Source organism: Syngnathus scovelli, chromosome 10 (genome assembly GCF_024217435.2).
Source record: "Syngnathus scovelli strain Florida chromosome 10, RoL_Ssco_1.2, whole genome shotgun sequence".
Taxonomy (NCBI): domain Eukaryota; kingdom Metazoa; phylum Chordata; class Actinopteri; order Syngnathiformes; family Syngnathidae; genus Syngnathus; species Syngnathus scovelli.
Window position 1 is genome coordinate 8,508,318 of NC_090856.1, and position 17,363 is coordinate 8,525,680.

The following is a 17,363-nucleotide window of genomic DNA, read 5'->3' on the forward strand; positions in this document are numbered from 1 at the left end:
CTTATGGTAAAATGAACAAAAACAAAATTTTCCATTGTTAAATAATTGTTTTACGACATTTACTTCCACTTTCCAGCCTAAACTCTGGTTGCTATGTAGTCAGCGTCCCTTCCGCGTACGGTTGCTAGCTAATGGATGTCGCAGTAATATCGAGGTACCGTAGAAGATCATGAGATTTTTTTCAATAATTTGGTATTGGATTGTGACGTTTGGAGCAAGGATGACAGCGCCCGTTTAGATGTTATCTTTGTTATTTAGAAGAGTGACGGCGAGAATAAGATCTGGTATGCAGAACTGTTGCTGCTGCTAGCATATCATCGAAATGTTCATTTCATTTTCGTCGGTAATGAACACGCTGGAATCAGCCAAATCTTTAGTAGAAAAACAGAAACATTCAGCTACCAAGAAGTGCAAATTGTTATTTATGTGTGGTTTAATTAACAACTTGTGGATGCTCAGATGAGTTCCAAGGAGGAAGACAGAATGGGGGACATTTTAGCCACTGAAGCCAATCTGCTTGGGATGATCATGGAGGTATAAATCAATCAATCAATCTGATGGAATAAGTCAATATGCTGTGTCCACATTAATCAAAATGTCATTGACCCCTATTGCTTGTTTATTTTACCTACCATAGTACTTTAAGGTTGAACAATTTGATATCACAGTAAACAGTTTTGACATGGAGTGCAAAAGTAAAGGAAAACCTGTGTCCAAACCTCAAGGAAATGCGCTGAGAGACGTAAAGACTCACATCGTCCAGGTAAATTGTAAAACTGATGCATTATACTTGGTTAGTAGAATCTGTAAAATGACAAGTTTAACAGCTTTGTCTTGGATCTAGAGTACATGGCCAATTTGATTGTATATTTCAGATGTCTGACTATTTTCTCTTCTAATCCCATCTGTGTGCAGAAAGATCTCCTCGGTTCTTTCGATGATGGAGCCCATAAGGTGTTTTTTCAGTTGTGGGAAGAAAATATAGATGCTGATCTAGTTTGCGCCGATACTAAGGCCCAAAAGCTGGAGTTCTATCTTTATATCCATTTTACCATCTACCCACTGAGAAGCCATTCTGAAAGACAAGTATGTATTTTGTATTTATACTGTGGGATGAAGTGTCTACTGCTCAACATGTCCACTAAACATGTTGCAGTAGAGCAATTACAGCCAGTATTTACTTATTGTTTTTATTTTAATGAATGCATTTTATGAGCAAATTATGCAGAAATCCACGTGATTCCAAAGGCCTACACTTACTTTTTATTTAAAAGCCATGTAGTACATACACGCAGTTACTTTCCAAAACGGTGGCCACTGGAGGGCGTGTGCGCTGCTGCTTGGTCGGTCCGCTCATCATCAGCAAGCGAAATAATTGAAATAACTAACTTGAGACAGGTCTGCTCCCTCAAAACAAGCTTTGTAATGGTTACTGATCAAGAGACACATTTATAATACTAAATAACGTGTAGTATTTTTTGTGTGCTTTAAATTGGTCTTTCACCTAAAAGTCATTGGAATCTTGGCATGACATAACAGATTCTATCATCTACAGGACCAGGCGGAGTTTGAAGAGAGAATTTCTTATTTCAAAAAATACTTGGAGACATGTGGAAGAGCACTGAGTCAAACCACCGAGTTTCTGCCTTATTATGCTTTGCCTTATGTGTCCAACCCCACTAACCATCCCTTCTTCAAGGATCTCTTTCAGGTTGTCTATTAAATTAATTTATTTTATGTTTGTAATGATTTTTGTCAGGGGAACATTTTCAATCAGCTATTATCTTTTCTAGGAAACCTGGGTACCAAAGTTGAAGAATAAACTTCAAGACTTTCTGTCCATGACTATGAAGCCTCTAAACTGCCCGAGACTGCTAACATTATATGTATCCTTTGCTGCAAATTAATATAGGAAATAACTTGGTTAATGTACCTAACGCTTGACAATTCAAGGTCAAGGTCCATGAACATTAATTATCACTTAACAGAAGAACCCGTCCTAATCTGGTCATTTCATGTCACACCAACATTCCCTGGGTGATTTGTATGAAAAAATATAGCTACAAAAGGAACCTAGAAATATCAATAGTTACTCATATTAATGTAATGTGTAACGTAACTATAATCACTCCATACAACATAACCCAAACCACCATTAAGCTCATCTGACGCATATAATAGTTTCTTATGCAAACACTCACACAGCTGACGTGTCAAATGCTTATATATATATATATATATATATATACACGTATATACACACATTAAAAAGACTGCTGCTTGGAAAACCTCTATTTGTCTTACAAGTTAAGTGTAAGAGGTCCACTCTAAAGTGTATGTAAAGTCATGCATGACAGCTGTTGGTCAATGAAAATTTAAAAAGAAAATGAAGTGCATCCCTCCCTACAAAACAAACTTATATTAATCACATATTGACACTAGTTTGCCGTCACACTATAAAATGAATTGTCTTAATCTTGTACAAACTGTCTTAGTGAGGCCAGTGGCAGCTTCCAACAGGATATAGGACCTTCTATGACTCACTTATCATGTATTCTTTACGCACCGTTATGTGACATTGTGAGAAATGGATACACATTAGAAATGTTGAATGAGTGTGATGACGTGTGTTCTTTAACAGACGGTATGCAGAAGGAGGGTGGAAAAAGCTCAAAAGGTAAATGATGCTTAGTATGTGTTTAGTGATGAATGTAAGACTACCTTGTCAATTTCAAATTTATTAACTAACACTGGACATCCCTTGTTGCATTACCAATTACAATTGATACAATATGAATCTGTTGTACTCATATCTGTATGCATTGTAAACGCACGCCCCCCCACCCCCCCTTTCTTTTTCCACAGAAGCTTTGCAGCAACTCGAGGTGCAGCTGCTTGAGTCAGAGCGCCGTGCCACCTCTTTCATGCGCAAGTTCAACAAGATGCAAGCAGACTACTACCAGCTCCTTGGCATCACAGCTGAGCTGGTTGACACCTTAATCAGTGGAAAAAATGTACTGCTGTTTGCAAATTCAAATATGCCCACAACATAAATTTAATACTGGCTAAAAGTTTAGTGACAAGTACAAATGAAGTGAAATGAAGATACTAGTGGAAAATGCAGTTTTCATGGCTGTTTAGAAAATGATTATACAATGATGTGCTACTGTCACCTACTGTGGTGGATGTGCAATTACAGTTAGAAAGACAAAAATGACATTTCAAGTCAAAGTCAAAGTCAGCTTTATTGTCAATTTCTCCACATGCCAAAGACACACAAAGAAACCGAAATTTCGTTCCCCCCTATCCCACGGTGACAAGACATGGCTCACAACAGACAAACAAGTAACAAGTATAACAAAAGCGTGCTGAATAAATAATGAATAAATAACACAACAATAAATAAATAAATAAGAGGAGCAGACAAAAAAGGAGCAAGTGCGCGTACAGCAGACATTCCCGAAAATAGCGCAACAGTGCCACACGCTACGCAGAAGGGGGTAGCGAGTTCAGGGCCCTAACAGCCTGGGGAAAGAAGCTGTTGGCAAGTCTGGTGGTGCGGGAGCGCAGGCTCCTGTACCTCTTCCCAGAGGGCAGAAGGTCAAACAAAGAGTGAGCCGGGTGACTCACATCTCTGGCAATCGAGGTTGCCTTGCGGGCGAGATGGGAGGTGTAAATGTCCTTCAGGGAGGGGAGCGAAGCACCAATAATCTTACCAGCCGTATTCACTATGCGCTGCAGGGCCTTCAAGTTCTGTTCAGTGCAGTTACCACCCCAGACAGCGATGCAACTGGTGAGGACGCTCTCAATAGTGCCACGGTAGAATGTAGACAGGACTGCCTGAGGAGCACATGCACGCCTGAGCTTCCGCAGGAAGTACAGGCGGCGCTGAGCTTTCTTTGCCAGTGACGAGGTGTTTGCGGACCAGGAGAGGTCCTCACTGATGTGCACCCCCAGGATCTTGGTGCAGCTCACCCTCTCCACCACAGCACCATCGATGATCAGGGGCAGGTGTGTTGTGTGACCCTTCCGGAAGTCAACAATGATTTCCTTGGTCTTATTTACGTTCAGCAGGAGGTTGTTGTCCCTGCACCACGTGGTCAGAAGGTCAACCTCCGACCTGTTACCATTTACTTATATTTATACTTATTTATAGAATGTGGCCTACTATGTTTTTGCAGATATCGGCCGAGTACCTGCAAAGTGTGTGTGCTCGCCTGTTGAGCAGCCAGATAAGGCAGAGCACGGTGCAGATGACTGACCTTACCAGGCCTGGCACTGTGAGTAGAACAGCTTTTTTATACTTAATCTGGTTTGTTGGGGGTTGTGATGAGAGTCACATAAAAGTGGACTTGAGGGTAAAAAAAAATCAATGCATTAAATTTGATTTGCAGGCAATTATAACGTGTAGTGATTTTGATTGTGATGCAAAATAACGAGTATAGCTGCTCAATTCCGACACAAACGATGTTCTATCTCTTAAAGGTAGACTTTATTTTTTGAACTGAAAAACCTTTCTTTTTGTGTTTGTACGCGTGTGTGACACTTTTGTCCTCAAAAGGGATATTACTCTCTGAGTCCCTATGATGATGTAAGTTTCTCATACTTTCATCTGTATTTCACTTCTCTTGCTGAGTTCTTCCGTCGTTACTGTTTTGCTCTTTTGCTCTTGTCATCGTGTCCTCTTCCACAGAAAAGCCACATTGTACTTTGCGGATGTTCCAATGTTAACACCATGATTAACCATAATGGACGGTTTGTTTTGTCTCTTTGCTTGCGTTTTACATGCTGGAGAAAACTCGTAGCAGAGCTGTCAGTGAAGTCAATAACATGAACAATAAATGGCTTTACAAGATAGTAAAGGTTACTTGACAGAATAGCCAGTGCTTATGTAAACCTTGGGTTATGTGGAAAAATGTCATTTGAGACCAAGCTCAGTTCTCGGCAATATGAAAGCGTAATAATATTCGTTATGTACTAAATGACGTTTCTCAGACTTGTTTCAGACTGTTACCAAGATGACATTTATTTACATACATAAAACATGACCATAATATTCGATTCATGGTCGTGGTTGCGCTTTTACTATTAACTCCAACAATCCTCTCCGACTTTATATATATATATATATATATATATATATATATATATATATATATATATATATATATATATATATATATATATATATATATATATATATATATATATATATATATATATCTTTTTTTTTTTTTAGGCTTCCTCAATACTTCAAGCATCCATTGCACCATAGTAAGTGTTTTGGTCTTGTACACTTATGGTTCTCTTGAACATCCTGATAATGAAATTTATTTAATCTTTTCTGACAATCCTCAGTAGACATAAGGATGTGCCAATGCTGCCCTCTCTGGATTATGTGAAACTGAAAAAGGACCTGCTTGAAGGATCAGACCGTCGAAAGTCACTTTTGCTTCAGGCGCTGCGCTGGGTTTGTACATTTTACAATTCATGGTTAAAAAAATAAAATAATCGAGCACTGCTTTTGTAAGAGTACCGACCTTTGGCATGTTGTTTCCTGACCACTTATCCTGATCCTCTCAATCTGTCGATCAATTTTAGAGACTTACTCGCTCACTTCCTGGTGAACAGAGGGACACTGCGCTTCAAGCTTACATAACCAATGATCTATTGGAAAAGTACAGTACCAAGCAGGTGGAGCCCTTTGAATATTTCCTTTTGTGTTTTACTACTTTATTATGAAATGTTGAACAAATGTGAAACGTCAACAATCCTGGTAAAGTAAAAATGGTACATATCTAGCAATTAGTTCCAGGTTTGATTATTTTTCTTTCCTGCAGTGGCTCCTTGCCAAGTCCTAATTGCATTTTTTGAATATGGATTTCATCTCAAGGCATCTAATGAAAATCAGACTGCACATTCTTTCTCGATAGGAAACTGTGCTTCAATTACTGACTTCAAAGAACGAAATGGTGAGGCAGTACATGGCTCGTCTCATCAATACGTTTTCCTCCTTTGCAGACGGTAAGTGTCACATAAGAGTTTGGTATGGTCGTAGGCATGATTCAGGAATTGAAATAACAACAGAGGTGGTTTGTAAGGCAAGCCTTTCAACATTGGTTGACATTTTCATTTGTGCTTTGTTGTAGAATAGTTGAAGCGATGGTATTGATGTTTTATCATAATTTATCAATCATAGAATAAGACCAAGGACAGCAAATAAGCAGCTTTAAAGTAAAAAGTGACGTTAAAGACTGACAAATATGACAAATGTATTTTACAGGTCGAGTTTACCTCTCCCAAATCCCATCACTTCTGAAACTCCTGATGCAAACACTCAGGGAGGAGGAGGACTCCTTGACCAGAGAGAATGTGCTGGTGGCTCTGCAGAAACTCAGCCTCATGTAAGTGTGAGTTTGTAAACCCTACCGCATCAAAAACAAAGTCTCGATCAGCCATTTTTCAGCGGTCAATGCGTAAATATGTGATGTCATTTTAGCCATTTTGATCGCTACATTTGTTTTATTAGGAGGAGCCAGCAGACAATCATGATTGAAGATGATCTGATTGGCTGGCTGGTAGATGAATTGGATGACTCAGACTGTCTGAGCGATTACACTCTGGAGTATTCTGCATCTCTTCTCATGAACTTGTGCCTGCGAACAAAAGGTACATGAAGAAGAAACATGAATAAGTGAGATTGTAGTTTCACGTGTATATATATTTAGAAATATTCAACTAGTGCATACTGTGAAGTCATGTGTTTGTGTACATTTCTAAGATGGCTGTCTTTGTACAGGAAAAATGAAGTGTGCAGAAAATGCCAAACATGTGCTCAATGTACTAACTAACCTCCTCGGACATGACAACCATGAGGTGATACATTAGGTCTTATTGAAAACTGTGTGCCTGTGTGTATTTATGACAGTAAGGTGTTTCCAACACACAGACTAAATGCAATTATTCTTTGTTTGCAAATGGATCTGTGTTGTTTTCTCTAGATTCCTACATATGTGAATGGAGCCCTGTACAGCATCCTGAGTATCCCCTCCGTGAGACAGGAAGCAAAAGAAATGGTGAGATAGTTCTGAAGATGTCTTCACCCTTCTACAGGATGCCGATTTAGCCTTTTTCTTTGCTTTAAATGTCTCAACACACCCAGCAGATGTTTAGTCTTTGAAGATATTTGCACTTGCATTGTGTTTTTTTTATACTTGTTGCTCGGGTCAGATTGATAATGTGTGTTTTGCTCAAATGCGTTAAGAGTGTGGAAGAGATCCTCTGTTGCTTCTGCAAGGAGGATAATCCAGTTCTTCACAGACAGATTGGCTGTATAATTAAGCAGCTCAACTCAGGTCAGTGGATGCACTCATACACTACTTTGAAAAATAAATAATGAATCATTGCAATGTAACACAATCACATTTCTGGGATTTTCAACTTATCCAATTTGGAAACAACACTGAATTTGAATTTCACTTGCTATTGTGCAAATCAAAGTGGAAATGAGAGGCAATAAAACTCCTATTAATGAATGGTTCCCTAGGTGGAGGTCACATGCTTCACCTTACCTGTCCTTATGCTTTCTGGTTTACTCTTTGGTAATGTTTTGCATTTCTTTAAGATGGGTAAAAAAAATCAACTTGAAATGTTCCATTCATTAATATCTAGATTTTGTTATTCAGGCCCCTCGCTGCGTTAGTTGAACATATGATTGAATTTGAGAATTTTCTTCATTAAATGCATACATGCTGTGTTCCATCCAGTGGATACAGATGGACCAGAATTAGACGATGACGATGACGAGGATGAGGATGACTGTGACGTAAGTCTGATGTTAATACTTTACTGCATCTGTTTCCACAAGTCTGTTCTGTCATCTTTGTAACATTTACAGCAGATTTTTCTTTTCAGATTTCAGTAATAAAAGCAACCATAGCAATAATAATTTTCTACCCACTATGCATGTGTCTTAGGCAATCAAACACCCCCACCTGGATAAATTTTAATGAAAGGTTTTGTGCGTACACATTTTAAAGGAAACTAATTTTATTATTAGAACTGCTCAGTGAAAGGTTGTCAGGGAGATTTTTATTGTTACAAAATGCAGATTAGAAAACAGCAGATGTTATACTTAGGTGCTGCGTGGTTTGTGTTGCGACAGGAAGATTTAATCGAGTCAGACCAAGATAAAGATGAAGTCCTTCAGCCAAAGCCCAGTGAGCTGTCTGGCGAAAGTCTGCTCACTACAGAGTACCTGGGTGTAAGTGCAAAACACACACACACACACCAAGAAGTTCTCTCATCTTCTAAATGAATGGACAAATTCCAAGATTTTGTTGAACGGTGTTATTCTGTTTTCACTGTGTTTTTGTTCATAAGATGTGGGAATTGCTTTCTTGAAATTGCCGAGTAATTATTTTAAAAAATAAAGTCTGCCATGCGAATTTTCCTGGGTTTTGATTGTGCAGATTATCACCAACCTACCCAAAGTGAAGAAGAAGTCGAGCCCGCAGCACCAACCAAGCATAGATGAGCCTCTACAGCGACCGGTGACCCCAAGCTCCCATCGTAACACAAATGTTGTGTAAGTGAAACAACAAAATATGCGTGCTGTGTTGAGTTTTACTCTTTCTTTTATTATTTGTTATCGGACCTTGTGCGTTTATGCAACCGCATTGTGCAGTGAATAGGATAACAATGAAATTAAAGCCTGTTGGCTTCTGTGGGCTCTGGTTGAGGTATGAAATACAATTTTTTTTTTTTCTAAATCGCAATTTTAGGTCAGCACTTATGCTGCTCTCACTTCTACTAGACTGCCTTATTAATACTTATGTATGAGTGCAGACACGCTTGCAGCTCAAGACAAAAAGAACATGATAATCAACGATTATTGCATTTTATCTGGACCTCCTTACAATCTGATCTGTATTTATGTTCCATGAATAGGAATAACTATCCAGGTATCCAGGGTGGCATTGTTGACCAAGAAGTGGAATCCCCTCACCTTGGACACAGGCGCGAGAAGGCAAACTCCCCTCTTCCCAAGAGCGATTCTCGACCTCACACGAGCTCTGGCAATCGCCCATACACGGCCGATTCCCTGCATCAAAGCCTGGGTGGGTAGAACATTGCAAATACACATAAACTAATGACAGCAGTTTCAGTACTGTGAGTTGATGGGGGGGGGGGGAAGCCACTCCGCTTCCTGACTACTGTCATGGTGCATTTCATTTTGTAACATCATTGCATGTACCGTTTTTCACAAACATTCAGACTTGGAGTCCGGCCGGCAAGTCAAGGCTTCTGACGTTGAGCACTCCTATGAGGTGCGAGTCCGAAAAGGAGCCCTCAGAGAGAAACACAATGGACATTTTGTAAGGTAATCTGACACAAAAGTACATAATCACAGACTATTTATAATATTTTAAGATATTTTGGGGTTGAAACTTGTTCTTTTTATTCTATTCTATTTTAACTATCTGATCTATTAAGAGAGCTACAAGTAAGTCTTCCTGTCTTAGAGGGAGACTTAAGACTCATTACTAACTACTTGCAATTACTCTGGCTGAAAGAGATAAGTTGTAAGACAATGAATGGTCTGTTCAAGTTCCATACTTTTAACTTCCAGACTAAGTATATGAGTTGATGATGTGGCTTCATGTTACAGTATTATGTCCTTCCTGTATCTGTTTGAACAGCCATGAAATTGGGACTGTCTGTACATTCCTTAGTCTAACCAATGCTTGCTTGCCTCACCTTTTCTTCTGGACAAAACTGAACCAACTGGCAGGCAAATTTGCTCAACACTACATTAAATCAGTTGTAAGGACTTTTTTAAATTTCTATTATAACTACTGCTACACTACACCTTTCGAAACCCGTGCCATTGGTGAAACCAATATATATAGAAACAAGAGTTTGCGGTATGATCTACCGACTGATGGCTAACTCCAAAATATCAGTAATCAAGTCTGGTATGAAGAAGCAGAGGTTTTAAAATGAATGAGTGCTCTCACATGTCAACATCATGTACAAGGTGAATTAAAACTGATGTTGCAAAGTGACTCGATAACATTCTCAGGAGATGACTCAGCAATTATAGCCCAGTTCACGTTGCTTATTTTACGTTTATACCAGTAGTGGACAAACTGAGTGACCAACCAAACCTGTACATATTAACTTGATTTCTCATCTTTCTTGTCAACAGTGGAGATTCAATAAAAGAGTTCGCAAGCAGGCCGAAGTTACCACGGACTCCTGACCCAGGAGACATTCAAAGAAACACTGCATATAGTCTGGCGCCCAAATTTTCCCAGGCTGAACCTCGGCAGTGCAACCGGTGCTCCACATGCTCCACGAGCGGAGGAAAACAACAAAGTAGAGGTAAGCATCTATTCGTTTAGTGTAATCATGAATAAATGTCACAACGCTTAAACAGTATCTGTAGCTGTAGTATCTTATATTTTGCCTCCATCTTCATAATACCTCTGGCCGTAACCTCACCCATTTTTATTTATTTATTTCGAACATTTAAAGAAATACAAGAAAGAAAGTAACAATACTGAAAATAATAACTCCATAGTACAATAGAGAAGAAAGAAAAGAAAAAAAAACATTGCGTTATAAATTTTCACTTTATCATAAAAAATCTTATTTGTTCCATCAATCATGCAACCAAGCATAAGTGTGTTTGTGAGGTTCTGGCATTTGTCATACATCAATGAAGTCATACGGAAGTCACTTAATCGAACCTTTGAGGCAAATAAGCAGAAGCACATGACACAACAAAGAGAGTAAGTGGACATTTATTCTGCACTTCCATTGCTTTTATCCTCAACTTGTCTGCTATCAGTCCTATTAGTTTACACGAGTGCAGTTTCTGCTGCTCATTGGGTTTTATTATCAGTAATATCTGCAGTTTTGCTAGTTTCCTGATGTAGCAGCTGCATGTTGAGGCACATAACCCTTTAGGCTTATTTGCTACACAAGAGACATGTGCCTTGCCCCAGCCGCCCACACTGCAAGTAAGCAAAGGATGATGGAAAAATGGAAAGACCATGAAATGATTTCCACATTGTGTTAATAATACACTTGCACCATAGTGGCAAATTTCTGTAATATTGAATTCATGTTTACAATTGAGTAAGCCCATTTTAGAAATAGCTTATTAGCCTGTGAGATTGTGTAGTTTAGAATCAGTCTACATTTTCGGGGGAAATTATGACACACCTTTACGACACAATCAAATCTCTTTGAGAGAAAAAAAAAAAAAAGGTCCTGGTATTGTTTAACTTCATAAATGCCTTTGATCCATTTTCTGTACCTTCCCCCCTCCAAAGCTTCATCCCTCACCTCCCAGTCTCCCCCTTCAGGCAGCCAGTCAACACGGAGGTGAGGAGGCCGCTGTCACCACGGCAAAGATCTATCTCCCCCGGCACATCACGCTTCCTGTAACATCATCCTTCTAGGTTTTGATCAGGGTCAGGGTAACGAGGGGGTTGAGAATCACCAATGGGAGGCGAAGGGGCTCGAACAATGCAAAGGATTGTGATCATGCATTTTTTTTTCCCCGGCTTCAGCACAGACATTTGTAACCCAATATGGGGTCAGACAATAATCACATCCCCCAGCCGGCCAACCCCGGTGCTCGTTGCGGCCTCGTTTGGCCCTCAATTCTCTGCTCTGTCTTTCTTTCTCAACAAGGTCACTTGGCAAACTCAAATATGCGGAACCTCCTGACACTATGACAGAACTGATAAGCCTTAGTTTTAAAACTGGAGAGAAGCCCAATGTTTAGCCTACTGGTACTTTATAAGGGACAATGGCAAAACAAAGAGCTGTAACATTAATGGTAAATTGTTAGCCTTTGGTTTGATTGTGATATCGGGCGAACTTTTCTCTCCTACCACACCCGCACTCGGTCATGTGGGTATTTTGCAGCTTACTTAAAGGAAAAAAAAGGAAAAAGAAATTCTTCTTTATTTTCTGATCACAAGTGAAACATTAACTCTACCAGGAACTATTTGTTTAATTTTTCATCACATTTCAAACAAGGTATGAGGAAGTACTTGTAGTATAAATCACACTGGTTTAAAGTGGTGCGTCATAATCCAGAAAAAAATTCTGTGTTTTCTGAATGAGTTAAGCATTTATGCTGTCACAAAACAATGAATGGTTAATTACTGTTTTTTTTTCAAACAAAGATCAGTTTGGTCAGTCAATGGGGTTTTATGTTTTATGTACATTACGATATTGTAGTTGTAGCATGCTGTGATCATGATTGTATCGCAATAATCAGAATTTTATGATCATAGAAATGAATTTGCTGACGACACGACTCTGGTGGGTCTCATCACGAAGGGCGACGAGACTCGGTACAGGTCGGAAGTTGACCTTCTGACCAGGTGGTGCAGGGACAACAACCTCCTGCTGAACGTCAATAAGACCAAGGAAATCATTGTTGACTTCCGGAAGGGTCACACGACACACCTGCCGCTGATCATCGACGGTGCTGTGGTGGAGAGGGTGAGCTGCACCAAGTTCCTGGGGGTGCACATCAGTGAGGACCTCTCCTGGTCCGCAAACACCTCGTCACTGGCAAAGAAAGCTCAGCGCCAGTGCATGTGCTCCTCAGGCAGTCCTGTCTACATTCTACCGTGGCACCATTGAGAGCGTCCTCACAAATTGCATCACTGTCTGGGGTGGCAACTGCACTGGACAGAACTTGAAGGCCCTGCAGCGCATAGTGAATACGGCTGGTAAGATTATTGGTGCTTCGCTCCCCTCCCTGAAGGACATTTACACCTCCCATCTCGCCCGCAAGGCAACCTCGATTGCCAGAGATGTGAGTCACCCGGCTCACTCTTTGTTTGACCTTCTGCCCTCTGGGAAGAGGTACGGGAGCCTGCGCTCCCGCACCACCAGACTCGCCAACAGCTTCTTTCTCCAGGCTGTTAGGGCCCTGAACTCGCTACCCCCTTCTGCGTAGCATGTGGCACTGTTGCGCTATTTTCGGGAATGTCTGCTGTACGCGCACTTGCTCCTTTTTTTTTTTTTTTTTTTCTGCTCCTCTTATTTATTTATTTATTGTTGTGTTATTTATTCATTATTTATTCAGCACGCTTTTGTTATACTTGTTTACTTGTTTGTCTGTTGTGAGCCATGTCTTGTCACCGTGGGATAGGGGAGAACGAAATTTCGGTTTCTTTGTGTGTCTTTGGCATGTGGAGAAATTGACATTAAAGCTGACTTTGACTTTTGACTTTGACTTTGAATTGCTCTCTGATTTTAATATGTTCAGTGTGACCCCCACTAGTCTAAATATTGTTTTCAAATTAATGTTGCTTTTCTGTGAATTAAGCAGCAAAAAAAATTCCATCACTGAAAATGACTTCAGTTGCTCAGGGCTCAGGTAACCAATCACAAAAAGTCAAAAAGTCAAAGTCAGCTTTATTGTCAATTTCTCCACATGCCAAAGACACACAAAGAAACCGAAATTTCGTTCCCCCCTATCCCACGGTGACAAGACATGGCTCACAACAGACAAACAAGTAAACAAGTATAACAAAAGCGTGCTGAATAAATAATGAATAAATAACACAACAATAAATAAATAAGAGGACCAGGGGAAAAAAAAGGAGCAAGTGCGCGTACAGCAGACATTCCCGAAAATAGCGCAACAGTGCCGCACGCTACGCAGAAGGGGGTAGCGAGTTCAGGGCCCTAACAGCCTGGAGAAAGAAGCTGTTGGCGAGTCTGGTGGTGCGGGAGCGCAGGCTCCTGTACCTCTTCCCAGAGGGCAGAAGGTCAAACAAAGAGTGAGCCGGGTGACTCACATCTCTGGCAATCGAGGTTGCCTTGCGGGCGAGATGGGAGGTGTAAATGTCCTTCAGGGAGGGGAGCGAAGCACCAATAATCTTACCAGCCGTATTCACTATGCGCTGCAGGGCCTTCAAGTTCTGTTCAGTGCAGTTACCACCCCAGACAGCGATGCAACTGGTGAGGACGCTCTCAATGGTGCCACGGTAGAATGTAGACAGGACTGCCTGAGGAGCACATGCACGCCTGAGCTTCCGCAGGAAGTACAGGCGGCGCTGAGCTTTCTTTGCCAGTGACGAGGTGTTTGCGGACCAGGAGAGGTCCTCACTGATGTGCACCCCCAGGAACTTGGTGCAGCTCACCCTCTCCACCACAGCACCGTCGATGATCAGCGGCAGGTGTGTTGTGTGACCCTTCCGGAAGTCAACAATGATTTCCTTGGTCTTATTGACGTTCAGCAGGAGGTTGTTGTCCCTGCACCACGTGGTCAGAAGGTCAACTTCCGACCTGTAGCGAGTCTCGTCGCCCTTCGTGATGAGACCCACCAGAGTCGTGTCGTCAGCAAACTTCACTATGCGGTTGTCGCTGTAGGTCGCAGTGCAGTCATGCGTCAGCAGGGTGAAGAGCAATGGACTGAGCGCGCAGCCCTGGGGGGCCCCGTGCTCAGCGTGATGCTGGCGGAGATTTTACTTACTTAGATTTTACAACTCACCTGTTAACTATTTGGTCACGTGGCTATGAATGAATGTGTACGTATTAGTTGGTATTTGGGTCACAACAACCAGTCGCAACTTTTAAAGCAATCATGAATCTATTTGTTGCCATTTTGAATGACGTGATCCAAGAGGCTTGCTTTCATGGATCGTAACTGTCTATTGTCAGTCCTTGAATTCAAATCTGTAATGTATATCGCTTATTGAAAACTACACGGCTACTTTTTAGTCGTATGATCTTTTTAAATGTTTATTTTTAGATCCGTGGCAATGTTTACGCAGCACCCCCCCCCCCCCAAAAAAAAATGAAATTGTGAATGTTTCAGCTATCATTCTTTACAATGTACATTTGCACTGTTCAAACTCCAGTCATGTATATTTTTGTGGAATGCAACACCTTTTTTATTGTCACTAAATAATAATAATAAACAGCTTGAAATCCAACTTGTATCTGTCATTATCTATCTACTCATGTTATGTCATGATATTTAAATTATTATATTTACTTTAGTATTATATACTTAGATTTTTATGAAGTGCGATATGGCTCGTTTTGGCTTTTCCCTGACTCACTTTTAGTCTCCTGAGGGATGACGCGTCCACTGATTCTCATTGAGGATGCTGCCAGCGAGAAGCAGCACAATGTGAGGAAATAAGTCGCACATGACACATTGACGCACTTGCATGCAGGTGGCTTAGTAACCCTTAGCTCTAGCATGCTGGTACCGTCCAGCTGTAATCGCAGCAGAGAGGAAGCCGCTGCTTTTTATCAAAACAAAACAATGAACGAAGAAAAAAATAGATGTATATTCTGTCTTGTAACACAAAAGGATGAAAAACACTTCCCATTGCATTATGCCTGTATTGCAGAGTCAAGTGCGGACAGATATGTGTCACATGTGCTACGTATTTCAGTACGGAAATGTCAAGCTGGATACAAAGAAGACAACTGGCATCATGTGCCGGAAAGCTCCCGCTCAGATATGCAGGCTTTGCCTTCTTTCCATTTGCCATACTTGTAAAAACAAAAAGGCTCATCTGCTGTTTTGACTCTAATGTTGGAGTGTTTGTGAGAATTTTTTCGTCTTATCTACAATGAAGCACGGTGATGATGTAGCTCATTCCTTAAAACAACCAAGTTTCCGACAACAATTTAAGGTGTTAGGATCGGTAGAATCCCACTTAGATGTTTTTATCAGTAAACGGCCATGTGCGCTGTTGATAATGGGTGACGCAAACCAAGAAGAGCATTTCAGTGCGCCTTTCTGGTAAACCTCCTGTTTCCTCTTAATCAGTCCTGGGAAATAGATAGGTCCAAGTGACCCCACCACCCATTCTCACAGTGACTTCACTGCATATTTGGTGGTTTTGGTGAGCACATCAAATAAAAGGTCAGTAAGACAATGGACAGTGACATTTTGCTGTTTTATACATCCAGTAGAGGAGAGCATGTTTAGATACCACACGCTCTGCCTTCTCAGGAATGTTTCTACAAATTCAACCATTAACCTTTTGCATGAATGAAAGTGTGTACACTAGAGCGAGTTAGCATGTTTGTGGGACACAGAGTCACTCGGCAGTTATATTGCTCTGTTGACTTGTGAACAGGAATAAGAATCAGTGTCACAGCTGGCGGCTGCATCAGCTTACCAATGAGGACTTGTGCACACAGGATGGGAACCTTTTTGTTGTGTGTATGACATCAGTCCATGCCTCGGGGTGTTTGGGGAAAGAGGATGGTATCTCTGTTCCTAATTGTCAGACAAGAACATCCTCACTTGATGGCTGAATGGAAAAGGTGTGTGTGGAGGGGGTCGGTATACCCTCGAGCATGTCCCCCTCACACGCCCCCAGCTCAGCAGTAAAAATTCCTTCATGGTGAACACCTGACAGACTTCAGGTAATCCTCTCTGGTGGGCTTAACACAACAATAGGATCAGGGTAAACTTCCTGTGGGTTAAAAGATGGAAATTTCCGCTTCATATTAGCAGTCTGTTTTTTTTCTTTCATTGCTGACATCTTTGTTGTTCTTGTGTAAATAACAAAAGATGAAAAGGAACAACTGGTGGAAACGTAGCAAGGCAAAGATGTCAACCAAGTCATTCTACCTGTTTAAAATTCAGCATTTTTTCTCATACAGGGAATCTGTTCACTAATTATTAACCGCATTATAGTCATAGCTTCTTTTGGAATGCCATTATGACTGTCAACCCAAATAAATGTATGAACACCTCATATTATAAACAGTAAAAGCTACAAAGCAAACTGACAAATAACTTGTTTTCAAGTCAGACGAGTAAAAACTGGTCAAATATTTAGAAAAAAATATATTATTAAAAGTGAAGATAATTTGCAATTCAAGTAATGACACACAAATTTGATGCACAATTTGTCGGGCCACATAAAATGATGTAGCAGGCCGTATCTGGCCCCCAGGCCTTGAGTTTGACACCTGTGCTGTAGCGTGACGTGAACAAAAATGTTGCAAAATATTCATATCCATTAGTATCTTTTAAACTAAAAATAACCTCCTGCGCTTGTAGAAACCAAGGTGACGTATGCGAGCTATAAAAGTAAAACAAAGAGCCAAGAGGTGCTAAAATGCCTCGTGGAGGTGAGAAAAGCCACATTGTATGCGGGCTGCCATGCAGCCTCTTGATGAGGACTGTGGGCCGTCACTGATGAACAATGTCACTGCTCCGCAGCTGCAAGAGAGGGGGGAGAAAAATCCAAACGGGAAAAAGCAGCGTCGGCAGGCAACAGGATGCACATGGCCCTGAGAAGGATAACTTGTAGGATGCAGGAAATAGAGAGAACGATAGGAAGGGG

The 17,363-nt window shown here is 40.8% G+C and overlaps 1 protein-coding gene across 6 annotated transcripts; it reads left to right on the plus strand.

Annotated features, from left to right (window-relative positions):
- The first annotated feature begins 3 nt into the window (after positions 1–3).
- On the plus strand, positions 4–13,627 carry LOC125976097 (lisH domain-containing protein ARMC9). Of its 6 annotated transcripts, none has more exons than XM_049731978.2 (26): positions 4–154; positions 460–534; positions 638–763; positions 916–1,086; positions 1,556–1,711; positions 1,794–1,886; positions 2,653–2,677; positions 2,866–3,014; positions 4,182–4,280; positions 4,562–4,591; positions 5,240–5,274; positions 5,359–5,470; positions 5,602–5,694; positions 5,934–6,024; positions 6,284–6,404; positions 6,530–6,669; positions 6,800–6,876; positions 7,002–7,076; positions 7,265–7,355; positions 7,767–7,825; positions 8,165–8,263; positions 8,472–8,587; positions 8,950–9,119; positions 9,277–9,382; positions 10,211–10,386; positions 12,318–13,627. In XM_049731978.2, exons 2-26 carry the CDS (start codon positions 460–462, stop codon positions 12,401–12,403), a joined length of 2,571 nt encoding a protein of 856 aa, XP_049587935.1. In that variant the 5' UTR covers positions 4–154; the 3' UTR covers positions 12,404–13,627. The 6 variants fall into 6 exon arrangements, with proteins under 6 accessions (XP_049587935.1, XP_049587938.1, XP_049587939.1 ...); XM_049731981.2 differs by having other exon boundaries at positions 80–343; positions 11,343–13,627; XM_049731982.2 differs by having other exon boundaries at positions 80–343; positions 11,376–13,627.
- The last annotated feature ends 3,736 nt before the right edge of the window (positions 13,628–17,363 follow it).